At 39.2% G+C, this 17,400-nt stretch overlaps 4 protein-coding genes across 5 annotated transcripts; 2 read left to right on the plus strand and 2 right to left on the minus strand.

Moving 5' to 3' along the window:
• The first annotated feature begins 955 nt into the window (after nucleotides 1-955).
• Nucleotides 956-4,767, plus strand: LOC130688936 (ankyrin-2-like). Of its 2 annotated transcripts, none has more exons than XM_057511942.1 (11): nucleotides 956-1,460; nucleotides 1,571-1,774; nucleotides 1,861-2,021; nucleotides 2,101-2,213; nucleotides 2,287-2,366; nucleotides 2,443-2,622; nucleotides 2,685-3,050; nucleotides 3,115-3,333; nucleotides 3,392-3,538; nucleotides 3,598-3,888; nucleotides 4,136-4,767. In XM_057511942.1, exons 1-11 carry the CDS (start codon nucleotides 1,389-1,391, stop codon nucleotides 4,448-4,450), a joined length of 2,148 nt encoding a protein of 715 aa, XP_057367925.1. In that variant the 5' UTR covers nucleotides 956-1,388; the 3' UTR covers nucleotides 4,451-4,767. The 2 variants fall into 2 exon arrangements, with proteins under 2 accessions (XP_057367925.1, XP_059353068.1); XM_059497085.1 differs by having other exon boundaries at nucleotides 1,575-1,774.
• Nucleotides 4,768-4,953: 186 nt separating this feature from the next.
• LOC130688939 (uncharacterized) lies at nucleotides 4,954-6,702 on the minus strand. Its single transcript, XM_059497086.1, has 4 exons — nucleotides 6,569-6,702; nucleotides 6,423-6,507; nucleotides 5,480-6,106; nucleotides 4,954-5,350 (listed from the first exon to the last, which is right to left on the minus strand). Exons 1-4 carry the CDS (start codon nucleotides 6,575-6,577, stop codon nucleotides 5,085-5,087), a joined length of 987 nt encoding a protein of 328 aa, XP_059353069.1. The 5' UTR covers nucleotides 6,578-6,702; the 3' UTR covers nucleotides 4,954-5,084.
• Nucleotides 6,703-8,328: 1,626 nt separating this feature from the next.
• Nucleotides 8,329-11,336, plus strand: LOC130688940 (E3 ubiquitin-protein ligase HERC2-like). The gene is made up of 9 exons (XM_057511946.2): nucleotides 8,329-8,379; nucleotides 8,586-8,686; nucleotides 8,760-8,899; nucleotides 8,965-9,076; nucleotides 9,142-9,251; nucleotides 9,858-10,176; nucleotides 10,240-10,338; nucleotides 10,400-11,016; nucleotides 11,090-11,336. The coding sequence occupies exons 2-8, from the start codon at nucleotides 8,602-8,604 to the stop codon at nucleotides 10,609-10,611; spliced, it is 1,077 nt and encodes a 358-aa protein (XP_057367929.1). The 5' UTR covers nucleotides 8,329-8,379; nucleotides 8,586-8,601; the 3' UTR covers nucleotides 10,612-11,016; nucleotides 11,090-11,336.
• Nucleotides 11,337-11,534: 198 nt separating this feature from the next.
• Nucleotides 11,535-12,380, minus strand: LOC130688941 (transcription initiation factor TFIID subunit 12-like). Its single transcript, XM_057511948.2, has 3 exons — nucleotides 12,077-12,380; nucleotides 11,771-11,963; nucleotides 11,535-11,711 (listed from the first exon to the last, which is right to left on the minus strand). The coding sequence occupies exons 1-3, from the start codon at nucleotides 12,164-12,166 to the stop codon at nucleotides 11,584-11,586; spliced, it is 411 nt and encodes a 136-aa protein (XP_057367931.1). The 5' UTR covers nucleotides 12,167-12,380; the 3' UTR covers nucleotides 11,535-11,583.
• Between the last annotated feature and the right edge of the window lie 5,020 nt (nucleotides 12,381-17,400).

A 17,400-nucleotide genomic window follows, 5' to 3' on the forward strand; every position in this document is an offset into this window, starting at 1 on the left:
TTATTGCAACCGGAAAGATCTTAAGTTAATCGGTAAAGCAACATAACCTTTCACTTTCATTTTTCGGATGTAAATTTTATTTCGGTTGACATACCGTAACTTCATTCAACGCTATCAAAACTAGTATTTGTTTCATTTCCGGTGTCAGAGACTAATTCATAGCGTCTAAATGTTGCAAGTTCGTGCAAACGAACGTGATTGACAACTTCCATGGATTAATGGTTGATAATGAATGCAAAAGGATGTGATCAACTATCTCATTTGATTCACTAATGGTTCATCATGAGTACTAGTAAATTGATGTAACATTCACAGAACAAAGATGTTAATTGGGAAATTAAAATAATGTGATTCAGCAATGTGAATAAAGAAGAAAACGTTTTCTGATGCAAAAAATTATGTTTGTCGATTTAGCAAGGAAATTGACTTCTAATACGTCAATAAATAACTCCCAGTTTGAATTGTATAAACATTCATACCTTTACGGTGAGACCGTTTATACGGTAGTAATACATGACAAAAAAGGCTTGTACGAAAGTGTATAATCTTACAGTAGAAACTTCGTAGGAACGTCGGTTACCTAATGCAGTTGAATCTGCCATTATGTAACGGCTAACATACATTGCTGTTACGTTTTGTATATTAGATGCCGGAAACCTTCTATCGTCGCCATACGTCTCGTTGTTGATGTTTACAGTTTCGTACCAGCAACTATGTAGAGTGGCGCTAAAATGTGGTAGGCTATACATCACACAAAAAAATAATATACAAAATAATAACAAAAACAAAGAGGAAGCAAAAAAAAGTACTGCAAAAAGTAGTTATGGAAATCGGATTACGAGTACGGTCATGATCAAGTTTCGATTGACTGACAGAAAGGAGAAAACGAACGAAATAACAAATATATGCGCGCGGTATGCGTCTACTGTCTAGTCGTCTACTTCAGCTCTAGCACTCTAGCCAATAGCCATGGTCTAGCTTGCAAAACCGAAACAGAAAGATCGGCGCTGCGCACGCGAATCAAGTGTCGAACCGACGTCACTGTTAAACGGTTGTCAACATGGCGTTCGTCAGATTTTCTTCCTGTTGAAAGTGTGTGCAGTGAATTGAAACCACATAATCTGTTGATTTCTTTAAAAAAAAAAAAAATTTGACCATTTGAGACAGGTTATGAAATCCGTGAAACCCCGCCCTGTATACACATTGAACATAACAATCATCTAGCTTGAATCATCTTTATCCATCACCCTTCTGAAAGTTAATGTTATGTTAAAACATGGTCCATTGGAATTACATAAGGCTTAAACAAAGACAGAAAGGGTACATATTAAACGCTGGAAATCTAACTAGGAAGAATTTACAAGTGCTTCAACCATGTGGATAACTGAATGATTACCAAACCTTATTTCTGGTCATGTAACCAATTAATCTTCAGTACTTCAAAAAAATTAAAAAATCAGGTATTTTTAAATAAAAGAGATCTCATTTTAAACATGAAAATAGAATGTTCTTTTAACTCAAACTTTATTTGTTTTGGTTTTAATTTATCGACATAAACGTTGTTCTCAAGTCAGTACAACAAGGACTTCCACTGGCAGCAATGGGTAGTGCCTTGAGCAGCTTTTTTCAGTCTGGCAGTAACCTGCTTCCAGGCAATCATCGTGGCATGTCAGAGCATTCAAAACAAATTGTTCGCACTGTTTTTCATGCCCTTAGAGCCAATCCCAGAGTCACTGTTCAAAGACTGGAAGGATTGCTTTGTCAAATCCCCAAGGTTTTCAATTATCTTTTACTCATTAAATACTTAGTCTTCACAGTATTGTGTTCATCAAGCATTAACAACAAACAATTTATGTTTAGGGTGAGAATATTTTGTTGGCCCACAACGAAGAAGGATACAATTTGCTACAAAAATGTGTAGGACTTAACAATGTAGATATGGTGAGGTGGATATTGACCAGAAACATAGATATTAATCGCGGAGCTTGCTCTTTACCTCTCCATATTGCTTGCCTCAAAGGGTAGGTGTACTTACTATGTCCCTCTTTTTTCTTGTTTTTTTTTTTTTTTTTTTTAATTGTGATATATCATCTTCGTTAGATATGAGGACATTGTGGAATTGCTTTTAAAACATGGAGGCCGCATCGATGTCGAAGCTCGAATGTGCTGGCCTGGACCTCATAATCAAAACTGTGAAGAAAGATTTAAAAATTGTAAGAAAAAATAGAACATTTTTTTAATGATTCCCCATGATGGTGATCCTCATTTTTCGCCTGGCACATACAGCTGTTCCAGATGAATCTTTGGCAGACCGATCTAGTGACAAACTGCAAAGTGCTATTTATTACGGTATTGATGGTGATCAGGTAGCCATACTTTGAATTTCTTCTTCAACTTAATTTGACTTTCGTTAAAAAAAAAAATTACCTTTTTCTACCATAGGTTGAAATTCTTGAGCTATTGACTCAACAAGGCGATGATCACTGGCTACCTTGGCAGCAAAAGCGACCTTTACTGCACATAGCTTGCGAACGTGGTGCTTGGAGTTGTGTTAAGTATTTAGTTGCAGAAAGACCGGAGGAAATTAATCAATGCTATGATGAATATTATCCTTTACATCAGGTTCTTTCTTTACTCAATTCTTGCCTTGTTATTCACTGATGCTGATTACGTGCTATTAATAGGCTGCCTTGCACGATACGCGCTTCGTGGAGCTGTTAGTAGCCTGTGGGGCCCAAACAACTGTACGAACAGCTACTCAGCAAATGACGGTTCTACATGTTCTCTTCTTGCTGGGCAAGAAGTCGGCAGAAGATACCCTACAAACAGCAAAGCTATTACTTGACCATGGTCTGCGAGAGCTTATCAATGAAGCTGATTCTCTGGGCAATACTCCTCTTCATGCCCTGATCGTTCGTTACGCTTTGGAAGAGGCCAAATATGGGTATGGTTATGGATTCTCAGGAGGATATGGCGATCACCGTCAGGAAGAACCTCAGCCGTGGAACAAGTGGGATATGCTGCACATAGTGAGATACTTAATTCACCAGGTAAACAAAACATTTTGCAGTGATTCGTAAGCCCATGCAGATAAAATACCGTTCTTTCTCTTAGGGAGCGGGACCGAGCATTAATCAGTCGGGAAACTCTGCCTTGGCCTGTGTTCTAAGACACGTCCGTGACTGGGAATTTAGATACGAACTACTTGATATGCTGCTACAACACGGTGGCAATCCAAATGTGGTTGGGCGTGATGGATCTGTTCCCTTGATGGTCTGTTTGGTTCCGCTGATCAATAAGGATCCACTTCATCATTTTACACATACTATGAAGGTATGAAAATTAAATTCGAAATCAATCATTTCAATTACATTTTCCTGTGGTTTGGTAGGTTTTTTATCTAAATTGTGTTCGGCTTCTTTGTAAGCATGGCGCCCATACTAACTGTTCATCAAGGTCTAATTTAACGCCACTTCACGTCCTGGTTTTTACTGCCTCTGAAAATATAGCTTTGAATCGCGAAGAAGAAAAAGCACAGGTTCGTATTTCGCTGAGATAATTTCGAATCAGCTCTGGTAAACCATGTTTTGTTTTCAGGCATTTGCGTTTATTCGCCAACTGCTAGTGATTCTACTTCAACATGGTCTCGACCCAAATGTACGATTCTCACAACGCACACAGCATATTCTTCTTTCGCTTATGGATATGGTGATGAATGCTCGTTCACCGGCTGATCTGGATCACGTTTATGCCCTCACACTGACGCTTCTTCAATACCGGGCCGATCCGAACGTACACATTGCTACCACGGAGCCTATGATTTGCCATTCGCAGTCGTCCGTTTTTCTCAAGAAATCATCCCACCAAGTTCTCTACTATTACGTTCAGGTCTTTTGATTCGTTCATTATATCTTAAGCACGAATCCTATGTAGTATATGCTTTCAATTTCATTGGCAAAATGAAGTTGCTGTATCCTATTTTCTACATATTGTAGCAAAGGAGGCCTAAGGTTATCCTATCTGATAATAAGCCGTAAACGAATGTAGCAATCTAAACTTACAAAAACAAAATTCACGTTCGTGATTAGACAGATTGATCTGTAAACGATTTGACGAAATTTTTACTTTTTATTAGGTAATTTTGCGTCGAGAAGAGCTGCTGCTAGATCCGGAACAGCGTTACGCTCGCATCATCATACTTTATTATATGGCGATGGAACATCGGCCGTTGTACGCTTGCCTGAAGCTTCTTTATACACAGGCCGGTCTAGTCCCCATGAGATCGGCTCTCTGCCGCCTCATCCGCCAGCTTTACTCTCATCCGCGAAGTCTGAAGCAAATGTGCCGCGTCACCATCTACAACGCCGTCGGACGGTGTTCCGCCCTCAGCGTCAACAAATTGCCCCTACCAGGACCCCTCAAAGAGTACCTTCTCAGTTTCGATCCATAAAAAAATTCAGTTGAGCGATATACATTTTAGCGGCACAGTGTGGCGCACAAGGAGACACGTTCACGTTTGGAACAAGTGTGTGCAAAAAATGTAAACGTATGTTTGTGCGTGTAAAATTGAATGCTGTTATCTTTTACTTAAGAAGACTCACGGACACAAAAATGTATATGATCATGTCAGATGATTTTCTGAAGGGATTTTATAAGTTCTATAAGCAAGTCTATTCATTCTGTAAGTAAGGTTTTTCTTCGCTATTTTGGTTGTAGACAGATTCGACAATTGCTGCTGTTACTCAATAGATGTCTTCAAATATTTAACATGTTCTATTTCAAATGTTTCACAGGCTTTGCTGCATCGCGTCTAATCTTTTAAATGTCTATTTTTCGGCTTGATCGTGGAAACAAAGCCACGATGTAATACATCGTGAGTAAGCCCATCCTGATAGACGATAACGGTTTGGTTCGGTATTTAGATATAATCTCGTAGAATTGAACGTTATTAAATTATGTTGAATGGTTTTGTATTTTGAGATACAGAAGATATTAATGGGCAAAGACTCAAAAGAGTCATTTGGATGAAGCAGCTACAATACCAAGCTGTAGATATGTTAAACGTTCTTTCTTATACTTCCATACTATTTTCTGTAAGCTCCACCTCCGGAACCGCCTCCGAATCCACCGCCTCCGGAAGAGCCACCGTATCCTCCACCGCCTCCAGATGAGCCACCGTATCCTCCACCGCCTCCAGAGGAGCCTCCGTATCCTCCGCCATTTCCAGAGGAAGCATCGCCGTATCCACCATTTCCACTGCCTCCTGAAGAGCCTCCAAATCCACCGCCTCCGGAAGAACCACCATATCCACCACTTCCACCGCCTCCAGATGAACCTCCGTATCCACTACCTCCGGAGGAGCCACCGTTTCCTGCACCAGAGCCTCCGTACCCGTTTCCGATACTTCCGCCTCCGGATGGCCCTCCATAGCCGCCACCTCCTGAGGATCCTCCGGATCCGCCGCCGCCGGAAGAGCCACCATATCTCCCACCTGAAGAGCCACCAAATGCACCGCCAGCTGAAGAACCTCCGTATCCACCGCTTGCGCCGCCTCCGGAGGAGCCACCGTATCCTGCTCCTGCAGAGCCTCCAAATCCACCACTTCCCGAAGAACCTCCATATCCACTGCCTCCTGACGGAGCTGCGTATCCGCTGCCGCCTTGGGAGCCTCCAAATCCACCACCTCCGGAAGAGCCTCCGTATCCACCGCCTCCACCGCCTCCTGATGAGCCTCCGTACCCAGCGCCTGCACTGCCTCCTGAAGAGCCACCATAGCCTCCGCCCGAAGGGCCGACATTGCCGCCACCTCCTGCAGGGCCTCTGTATCCACCACCTCCGGATGATCCTCCGAATCCGCCGCCTCCTGATGAGCCTCCGTTTCCGCCGCCTCCTGAAGAGCCTCCATATCCGCCACTTCCACTGCCGCCGGATAGGCCTCCAAAACCACCGCCTGCTGAAGAACCGTATCCGCCGGCTGCGCCGCCTCCAGATGACCCGCCGTAACTTCTGAATCCACCTCCTCCTCCGCCACTTCCACGGTAAGCACCGCCTCCCCCTCCGCCTCCACCTCCGCCTCCACCGCTACCATAGGATCTCATAGCACGGCCTGCAAATCAAAGCATTTGATAGTTTGGCATGAAATACGGATAGAGCCGTCGTTTTAAGAGGTAACGATATTTTTGCTTGTAAAAATGTAAGTGAATTTCATAGGATAAAACGCAATAGCGAGAGAATGCGAAGTTACATTTGGACGGCTAGAGTTATTTAGGGTTAAACTGATTGATTAGGAAAGGAACTACTAATTCGTTGTTAAAAGAAAATCGGTAGAAGTATATTGGATAAGCAAGTCCTATTGCTAACTTTAGTTCAACAAACTAACTCAATTTTACGTGATGAGAGTTGCAAATCGGAATTGTATTTACCAGACGATCCTTTATTGAGGAAGAACGCATCTGATGTCTTGCTGATGGCGATGACCGCTACCAGAAGGCAACTGCACAGCAGTATCTAAAAATGAATTCAATGGGACACGTTAAACCGATTAGTTTTGAATGTTTTGATTATTTACCTTCGTCATTGTTGCAAGTTTGAGAGCAAAAGAGAGCAAAAGAGCAAGTTTGAGAGGATGGATTTGAGAAGTGTTGATCAGGTCTTGAGCTCGGCTCAACGTCTGCTTTCGGTCATGAAATCTTCCTGCTTTTATACTGTTACATCAACCACTAATAATCATGCCACTTGAAGCTATCATTTTTTTCCTTCTTTGACAAATCATGACGAGTAGAAAATGGAGGGTGAGAGAGAGCGCGACGATGCGCTTCTTTGCCAAGGCTCAGTAAATTAGTAGAGTGGAGATATTTTGCACAAAAGAAGAAAAAAAAATCAACATGACAATAAAAATTGTGAATCGCATCTCTTTCGGCCCTCCAGCCATAGCCAACAGCGAGGAGATGAGGTTGTGTAAAGGGAAAGGCATCAAACACTTTCGCTTCTTTTATTGTTTACCGAGACTAAGGTGTAGTTAAGAAGGACTTTTCGATTTCTCCCCTCTCTTTATGCGCACTTAATGACTGACGATGATTCTTCTTCGACGTGGCCCCAGTACACCATCCATGTCTTTCGATTTCAAAGCAATCTCCAACCATGAAAACTTCAACACTCTTGGCTACGCAGTGAATACATCCAAGTTATGATTGAATGGTACTAATCAGAACAGACTGTTAATCTGCCTTTGCACCAAGTTTGGGTTTAAAATATTCAGTTTAAACATGATTGTGTTTGTGCTATTATTCTTCCACTTTTTTTTTCAGTCAAAGGGAACCGCATCTAAAATAGATCCGCTCTAATGCGCAGCTTTTTATATATATATTTTTCGAGTCATGCTTTGCTGGCGAAGGGGAAAAACTGCTCTTGTGATTCGCGCGTTCTGCGGTTTCGTATTTAGAAGAATGATGAATAATCCTTTTCATTTTTGAACTAGAAATAATAATAAACATCACAGCGTTTTGAAGTTCCCGTTTCTATCTTGGTGAATGGCAAATATTTGCAAGAAGAGAAATAAATGAACAGTGAAAACGTTTCAGCGTGACACAACAACTCACGCAACTTAAAAAAAAGCATGTCTAACGTGCTTTCTTAAAAAAGAAATTATGCAGTGGATCACCTTTTGCTTTGCTGATGTCACCAACGTTATCATTCATTCATGTATTTTTAATATGTAATTATTTTCAGAAGGGTAGGAACTATCCGAAAAGAATTTCATTCCTTTCTGTTTAAGTACTAATGGCTATAGAGAAAATGTCATTCGGGTTGCATCCTCATGCTCAGTAAGATGTGAAATGTAGTTTGTTGAACGGTAGTGTAAGTTTTTGCGTTTAAAAAAAAGGCTCTAACTATGAAGCAAGGAACATTTCTTGGCAGCAAATAGTTCCTTGGGCGTTGTGCAAAGAAGGTATGGTTACGCATATAAGGTCAAACCATTTAGCGAAAATACCCCATTTTTTTTTTTTGTGAGTGCACTAGCAAATTTTTTTTTTCTTAGTCGAAGATGATGTTTGATCCAATCAGCAATCAAATTTCTAGCTATTCCGGCTACAGTAAAAGGGATTTCTACAACGCCATCAGTTATGACTTCTGAGTGTGTTTAAGGTAATATGCATTTTTAAATAACGCTAAAATGCTTACGGCTACCTGTTCTAGAAACGTGACAGCCTCAAGCATCAGGAAGTCTGTCGAATATTAATGATAAGAGAATATAGCCTTGCTGTTGCTCAAGAAGCAAGCCACGCCTCATAAGACACTAGTACAATACGTTATTTGAACGAGAAACTACGCGTTTTCATAAATACAGTGAAAAGCTAAGTTGTGGGAAAAAATCTTGAGGTATTAGTTGAGTATGGTCATCTTAATTTTCGCAATACGTGCATGTGTGTAGATCAAATAGGTGCGCTTATATGTCTCTTAATAAGTCAAATTTAATAAGGTATTTAAATACCTACCGGCACTATGTATTGACGTCTTATTCTGAACCCCTTCATAGTTTATGTACTGTAAGATAATACTTATAATTAATTTCGCTTCATCGATAGCCGTCCTGCTGTTGTGATGATGTCCCTTCGAACGGTAGTTTTGTTCCTGCCCGTTTTATTTGTCGGTTCGATCAAGTCAAATGACCCAGAAGAGCCAACTAGTAAATTTTTGATTTCTTTCTAATCCTAAGTTTGCAATCGTGTTAACATTTTCTTGTACATTTAACTAATTAGGATTTAAAAGAATCATCGTTGGCAATGGCTCTGCTGTGCTGCCTCCACGACCACTACCCATCGGGAATTTGTCCAGCGCTCTAGGAGAAGCAGATTGCTACCTTGTTAACAGCCGTTTCTATTGCATTAGCCAATTTCTGGTATGTTTTATAATCTTAGTGGGTAATGGCAATCTGATATCAAGTTTTGATAAACGTTGAAACAGGCTAGTTTTACGGATTCCAACCGATACTGCCGTGAAGAAAACATGAAACTGCTTTATTTAGAAAACGAAGAAGAGCATGAATACCTTTACGATTTTATGGGCAGCAACTACCGTAATCAACTAGTTTTCAGTCTTCACTTTAAAATATTGATTTCAGTCATTTTTCTTTAAATACAGGTGCGTCGGGCAAACTGTTACACAAAACAGACTTCGCCAGTGATGAAGACTATTCTGCTTACGTTTTCGATAACATAAGTCCGGGAATGTTGGTGAAATGCATATCTGTGGTGCGTATAGACTTTTAGGATTTATAGTTGATGAGTTATTCAAATTCCAAAGTGGCTACCAATCCTACCATAAAACCAATTTGTTTCTACATTTTTTAAAACCATTTAGTTGACGCGAAAACTAATACTTTATTCTGAACAAGCGCTTAATTTTGGTTATAGGAAATTAGATTTCATCGAATTCAACGCCAAAATTTCAAACCTGAATTTTATTACGAAAAGTCGGGTTTAAAAAAGTCGGGCTGGGCTTAAAAAGTCGGGCTTAAAGTCAGGTTAATTTATTTGTTTATTTTTTCAGGGGAAGGGCGTTCAAGTTCGGTTCCTAAGTGGTTGGTGCGTTAATTACTGGAAAGTGGATTGTCACTAAATAACCATGCAGGATCTCTATAAAATTAGCGAAATAAGTTGTAAACCAGAGAAAAGGAGCTGTGCCTATAAAATAAGGAGGGTTATATCGCTTAACATAAGACATGGTTGCATGCCATAATTTGATGAGTTTCATAAAATCAACATCATCTAATAATCCTCGTGAGCTCTTCTTTCGCTGATGAGGCTAAATAATTGGTAATATCTGAGTATAAATTCCTATTTTGAAAATAATTGCAGTGTGGAAGCCAAATACGGCCTTCTGTAGACGAAGGTCGAGTGCTAGATTACGAGGACCGTGAGTATATAGGATTGGCCGTAAAAGTGCAATGGAAAACGGGCATAGTTAGGTGGTATCCGGCGCAGAATCTGATAATGGGTGCCTTTCGTAGTCAAAATAACAGTAACAATCGCCGGCCGGCTGAAGGGGTGTTGACCCTGGAAGAGGATATATTTGAGCCAGGCGATAAGGTACGTATTCGTCTATCTGCTGACATGTCAGTGGACAATTTAATGGCACCTCAGCAAACCCAACGAAGCGAGATCGGGATTATCTCAGGTTATGGATTTTAAATTTTGGGGTCTCGAACTCAAATCAAATGTTTGGTTTTTAACTTTACAGATTTGGATTTTTCTGGTGGAATTGGATTGGTCCACTTCCCGAGTAACAGAGCATGGCGAGGTCCTTTGGCTTCCTTGGAAATAGTCGATAAGCGGAAAGGTAAGTAATGTTTGGGTCACAGAAAATGATTCAAATTTAGCAACATGTGCTTATTTCTAAGGACTAGGCACCTACTGGACATCAGGGAGAAGGAATAGGCAAAATAATTGGCTGTGGACAAGCAATAATGAACGTTTGAGTTACACCAATTGGGCTACCGAAGAACAACACTCGGTACATAGAGGAAACTGCCTCCAAATTAAATATCACAAACACGGAAAATGGTATTCTGCTAGCTGTGCTGACCGAAATTATTTTATTTGCAAGAAATGAATGCATTATTGCACGAAAATTTATTGGTGGTGAACAAGTGAGTGCCCTTAACTTTTCATTAATTACCAATTTTGAAACATTAAAATTCTGTCCATCTTCAAGAATTTAAATTCTTTTCGTTTTTAGTTAATTTTTAGTCATGCAATATTTTCATTTAGGAACAGACTTATTAAAATTTATGGGGAACTAAATAACTTACGACACGAATTTGAGTTAAACTCGTCGGTTTATATCTGGCGCTAGTTGCCGTCCAATTTCATTTCTATCACTACCAGGGGATGTGCAGTTGGACATTCCTCCAAGCTGTTCGGAAAGTTCGGCCTTTAAAAACTATCTTTGGCATTGACTATTACCATTTATTATCTGGACATTCATTGCTGAAACAGGGTGCAAATATTTTTGGAGGTATAACATGGTTTTATTTGTCTGATTCTTGTAAGATGTGTAATATAATGAGAACCTTTCTATATTCTTATAGCTTTTTCGTTTTTTTCTGGAATTTGATGGCCTTGGCGCATAATCTGCCTTGGTCTTGGCTTGCATCGTTAAGAAGGAACGCCATTTCGCTGTCTTTCCCTCTCATTGCCGGCATTCTCATCTACTCTGATTATTCCTACACTCAAAAGTGTAAGGCTCGCAAAGTTTCTCTAGTAAACGGACAATCCGAAGATCTTGAAAATGTCCATGGTTAAAGAACTTTCCATGACATGGAGCTTTGTAAAGCAGCGAAAACACTTGGTGATCATCATCCCTATTGCCACCTACCTGATTGGATGGAAATTGGAGAAAATTGAGTACGAAAGGATGACTTTATTTAGAGATAGAACTGCTTTGTTTGGAAGAGAGCATGGTCCAAATTACAAACCATCATGGTGATTGTACTTTATATAAGGCAGTTGTAATGTAGATTGCAAATAAACAGATAAAAGTCATACATTTTTATTCACCCTCACAAAATTGATCCACATGAATTCAAAATTTTTTCATTTGTTTCCGTATCAGAGCCATTCGTTGTTTATGAGCTTCAGTCACTGGTGCCCTCTTGTATGGTCGTAGCTCATCTGTTCCAAATCCAGGAATCCACATATTCCACTGTCGTTCTACAAATTTGTTTCAATAGCTATAATACAATGGTAAAAACAAATAAAAAAACTAATACCTAAATGCATCTGAACATCAGTCACGTCTAATGCAGTAGCTTGTCTGTGTTTTGCAAGTTGGCAAGAAGCATTCACCGTAGACTCAATGAAATCATCAGCAATTTGCAACAGTAGCTCCTCAACTTCTTCATCTAACTGTTCATTGGGGTCTACTTCTCTAACCAAGTCTTGAAGTCTGCTCCTTGTAAGAACCTAAGGTTTCAGCGTTCCCGAATGACAAATACTTTAGTTAGCCAAATGAACAAATTAAAAAACACAAAATAATGAATTTTCCAAAGACAATTATCTGACATTAATCGTCTCACCTGGTTTTCATTATTCACTCCACTGCTTGAACTCGAATTCTGTGCATTTGAATAGTTTGTTGATGACGAACCTGAAGTGTTCTGCGACATTTATGTTGAAGTTGATGACACTACTAAATTGTTTTCGTTAACAGCGTCTCTACGAACTTGTTCTCGGTACTGGTTTACACACTTCTTAGAAAAAGATTTTATAGAGTTGAATTTCTATCAAGGCTAATAATCCTATACCGTTTCTCACAGGGATAGCAAACAGTATCTCCGCTGTATGTTACACGGCCAAGATCCGTCCTACCACCAAATAGGTAGTGAATATATTACGATTGTTGCACGGGCAGTCACATTCCGCTAGGGGCGCTATACTCGAAATTGAATGCTGATTCCGAGAAAATTGCTATTTTTTTCATTAAGTTAATCGTTTTTGAAATACACTGAATATTTGACGCAATGCTAGCACGCCAGTACGCCACAGCGCTAGCGCGATGCACCAGAAAGTCGGACTTATTTGTTAGTCGGGCTTAAATTTTTTTTCGGCAAAAACTGACATTCACCGGAATTGGTTGAGTATCACACAATACACTCAAAATTGAATGCTGATTCCGGGCAAATTGCTATTTTTTTCATTAAGTTAATCGTTTTTGAAATACACAGAATATTTGACGTAATGCTAGCGCGCCAGTACGCTACAGCGCTAGCGCGATGCAGCAGAAATTTTCGGTGAGTGTAAGTAGTGAATTAACTAGAAATCTGACCGGCAGATGGCGAGAGCAGTAAAACAGGAAAAAATTTTTTTTGTTTTTTTTTTGAGTAAAACGGATTCCCATATGCCATTATGTATGGCAATCCGTTTTACATAAAAAAAAAAAAAAAAAAAACAAAAAAAAAAAAAAAAAAAATAACACTTTTTTCTCTTTTTTCTACCCGTAGCCATCTACCAGTCGGTTTCGTTATTATAGGCATGTAAGCAATTTGAGTTAATTGTATCCCATTAGCAGTTAATTGAGTAGCTTGGCTGGAGAAAAACTCGTGGCTGGAGGAACAATTGAAAAATGGATAAGATAATACAACAAAAGGATGGTAAGTATAAAGATTATTATATTGGTTTTCAATTATTAATTATTGTTTATTAGATCAAATTATGAAGCTGCAGGCCCAATTATTGGAACAACACAAAATATTGGATAACAGCAATGCTAAGGATGGTAAGGCCTAATACGTAATGATTCTATTTATTTGCTTTTATTCATTTGTGTTTTGTAGCTCAAATTTTGAGTCTACAAGCTCAGCTAGGGGAAAAGAACAAATTGGAACGGAACAGTTTCCAAACAGTGAAGGAGGTTTTTCCAAACTCAAACCTAACTGAACGTGAGGATGAATTGGCATTAGGCCTAAACTTTTCAAATAAGAATTCAAAATAAGTATAGAATTTTAACAAACAATTATTTATTGTTTAGTTATTCAGTCTACCACCTGACAGTGTGTTAAAGTTAAATTCTGTTAGTGGTGCACTAAAAGAATTGTTAGTAATAAGTCCATGCAGCGAAGGAAGTGAACAATTGTGGGACCGTATTTGGGCTGAAAATGGGTGTGGTACGGAAACCCAGAAATAGCACAAGTTCAACATAAAACATGAATTAGGTACTTTTCGGTTTTTTGTCTATCAAAAGAGTATTTTTAATGCTATTATTTTGCATTCACAGAATTTTAGTGGGGGATCAAGTCAAGTCTCGAAGTGTAACAGGATGGAAGAGTGAGCCTACAGTTGAAAAACACTGAAAGTGCATTACCATTAAGGTATGAGGTAAAGTAATAGAGTATGCAAATTGTCTAATGAGAAGTACCATCTTGTGTGAATGAATCCTGTGTAACAACAATCCTTTATAGTTCTGTTATAGCTAGAAGCCTCAAATAATTCTGCTTCTCTTGCTAAAGAACAACTTGTCCTTTACACTCAGAGTGTTGGTGAAGCTGGGTACTTAAATGGCCCTAAAGATGTTTCACTTCACTGGCATTGCAGCGATGAACATCATACATGGACTCTTTAGGTATGAAAGGAATTTTCTTGAAAAATTTTTGAATTTATGATGAAGCTTTTCTCCTCCTTTTTGCCAACCATGTCTAATCTACAAAAAAAAAAATTATCCAATAGGAAAGGATTTTCAGCATACTGGGAACACAACTATCAACAATGCAACATTCTAGGGGTGTTATTTTATCCTTCAAGAGCCTTATACAATGATTTTCATCTACAATTTGTATGGCCTTTCCCGAGCTTCTGCCAGAAGTTGAATCTATGAGTCATGTAAGTCACATGAGCAACAATTGAGATGCTTAATGGTGTTGTTTTTCTTTTCTCAGTGTAGGTTAATAGTAACATTGGATCTGAAAAAATTCTTGGTTGGGGCAAGACACTGAATAAATTGTAATGATTGGATGGATGACATGATATTTCTATACTTCATTCGGATTCCCGAGACGGTATTTGATATTTAAAAAATTGAAGTGCATATCTGGGCTCCCTTCCTTTCCGTAGCCCCGTTTCCCCTTGACTCGTAATAAGCCCGTAGGGGGTCATGCCCCTACTGTACGGTATATATAAAAACAACATATACCGAGGTTTGGAGGGCTCTGGCCGGAAAGGGGACGTGGGGTGCCGCTTCGTCCGATGATGTGTTCACGGAGGGTGACGTGGCTGCCCACAAATCCGAACTAAAGGTTAATCGCTCCTGTAAAAATGTTCCAAATCTTCAGCTCTTCTTCCGGCTTCTCTTAGCCAATCACCGGGTAATCTCCCCGGTGGGTCAACAAGGCAGTGTCTCCCCCTGCCTGGGTTGACGGCAACTTTTGAAAGGGCTATTGTGCCTTTTTAAAGTTGCAAAAATAATTGTAATGTGCAGAGAATTGTCAATAAAATTTTTTTTATAAAATATTTTTTGCAAAATTCGTTCCTTTCATTGTGTGTGTTAGCTTTGTTCACACATTGCATTTATCAATTTTTTTTTTTTGGCTTTGATTTATTTGTTTTTGTCCCATTTGATGGTAAGGTGACGGGCATTGGCTTATCGTTTATCTGTAAGCATTCTATTATTATCCAGGGATCGAACCCTGGATGTTCGGCACACCTCGCCGATGCTCTACCAATGAGCCACGAATCATATGATTTTAAGTTGGCTTTTTTTTTCTAGTCACTTGTGGACTTGCATTTACACTTAGAATAAAACTGAAATGCAATTCTGCAATATACTCTTCTACATTATTCTACTACATTATTACACATCTACTCAGGTTTGAACTCATGGTAACAGGTATCGCAGATAAAAGCTCTACCACAGAGCTAAGAACCTTATGGAAGCAATAGAAAGATAAACATATAGTTGTGAAAGACTGCATAAACATCCTAGACGATAACATATGATATGCGATAATAAAAAATTTGAATATATCTCGTGGCTCAATGTTAGAGCATCGGCGTTGCACGCTGAATGTCTGGGGATCGGTTCCCATACGAGTAAAACAAAATACAATATTACTGCATAAAATATCCAGATTGTTCCTTGAATCTAAGTTGAAGAATTCAAAGAGTGTAATAAATAATACTTACAGATAAACGATAAACCAATGGAAACAATGCTTACCATCAAAGGTGACAGAAACAATAAAGGTGAATTAAGCAAGCTAAATATAAAAAGTGTAACGTGTGAATACAGACAATGAAAGGAACGAATTTTGCAAAAAATATTTTATAAAAAAAATTTTATTGACAATTCTCTGCACATTACAATTATTTTTGCAACTTTAAAAAGGCACAATAGCCCTTTCAAAAGTTGCCGTCAACCCAGGCAGGGGGAGACACTGCCTTGTTGACCCACCGGGGAGATTACCCGGTGATTGGCTAAGAGAAGCCGGAAGAAGAGCTGAAGATTTGGAACATTTTTACAGGAGCGATTAACCTTTAGTTCGGATTTGTGGGCAGCCACGTCACCCTCCGTGAACACATCATCGGACGAAGCGGCACCCCACGTCCCCTTTCCGGCCAGAGCCCTCCAAACCTCGGTATATGTTGTTTTTATATATACCGTACAGTAGGGGCATGACCCCCTACGGGCTTATTACGAGTCAAGGGGAAACGGGGCTACGGAAAGGAAGGGAGCCCAGATATGCACTTCAATTTTTTAAATATCAAATACCGTCTCGGGAATCCGAATGAAGTATAGAAATATCATGTCATCCATCCAATCATTACAATTTATTCAGTGTCTTGCCCCAACCAAGAATTTTTTCAGATCCAATGTTACTATTAACCTACACTGAGAAAAGAAAAACAACACCATTAAGCATCTCAATTGTTGCTCATGTGACTTACATGACTCATAGATTCAACTTCTGGCAGAAGCTCGGGAAAGGCCATACAAATTGTAGATGAAAATCATTGTATAAGGCTCTTGAAGGATAAAATAACACCCCTAGAATGTTGCATTGTTGATAGTTGTGTTCCCAGTATGCTGAAAATCCTTTCCTATTGGATAATTTTTTTTTTGTAGATTAGACATGGTTGGCAAAAAGGAGGAGAAAAGCTTCATCATAAATTCAAAAATTTTTCAAGAAAATTCCTTTCATACCTAAAGAGTCCATGTATGATGTTCATCGCTGCAATGCCAGTGAAGTGAAACATCTTTAGGGCCATTTAAGTACCCAGCTTCACCAACACTCTGAGTGTAAAGGACAAGTTGTTCTTTAGCAAGAGAAGCAGAATTATTTGAGGCTTCTAGCTATAACAGAACTATAAAGGATTGTTGTTACACAGGATTCATTCACACAAGATGGTACTTCTCATTAGACAATTTGCATACTCTATTACTTTACCTCATACCTTAATGGTAATGCACTTTCAGTGTTTTTCAACTGTAGGCTCACTCTTCCATCCTGTTACACTTCGAGACTTGACTTGATCCCCCACTAAAATTCTGTGAATGCAAAATAATAGCATTAAAAATACTCTTTTGATAGACAAAAAACCGAAAAGTACCTAATTCATGTTTTATGTTGAACTTGTGCTATTTCTGGGTTTCCGTACCACACCCATTTTCAGCCCAAATACGGTCCCACAATTGTTCACTTCCTTCGCTGCATGGACTTATTACTAACAATTCTTTTAGTGCACCACTAACAGAATTTAACTTTAACACACTGTCAGGTGGTAGACTGAATAACTAAACAATAAATAATTGTTTGTTAAAATTCTATACTTATTTTGAATTCTTATTTGAAAAGTTTAGGCCTAATGCCAATTCATCCTCACGTTCAGTTAGGTTTGAGTTTGGAAAAAC

The sequence above is a fragment of the Daphnia carinata genome, chromosome 9 (assembly GCF_022539665.2).
Source record: "Daphnia carinata strain CSIRO-1 chromosome 9, CSIRO_AGI_Dcar_HiC_V3, whole genome shotgun sequence".
Taxonomy (NCBI): domain Eukaryota; kingdom Metazoa; phylum Arthropoda; class Branchiopoda; order Diplostraca; family Daphniidae; genus Daphnia; species Daphnia carinata.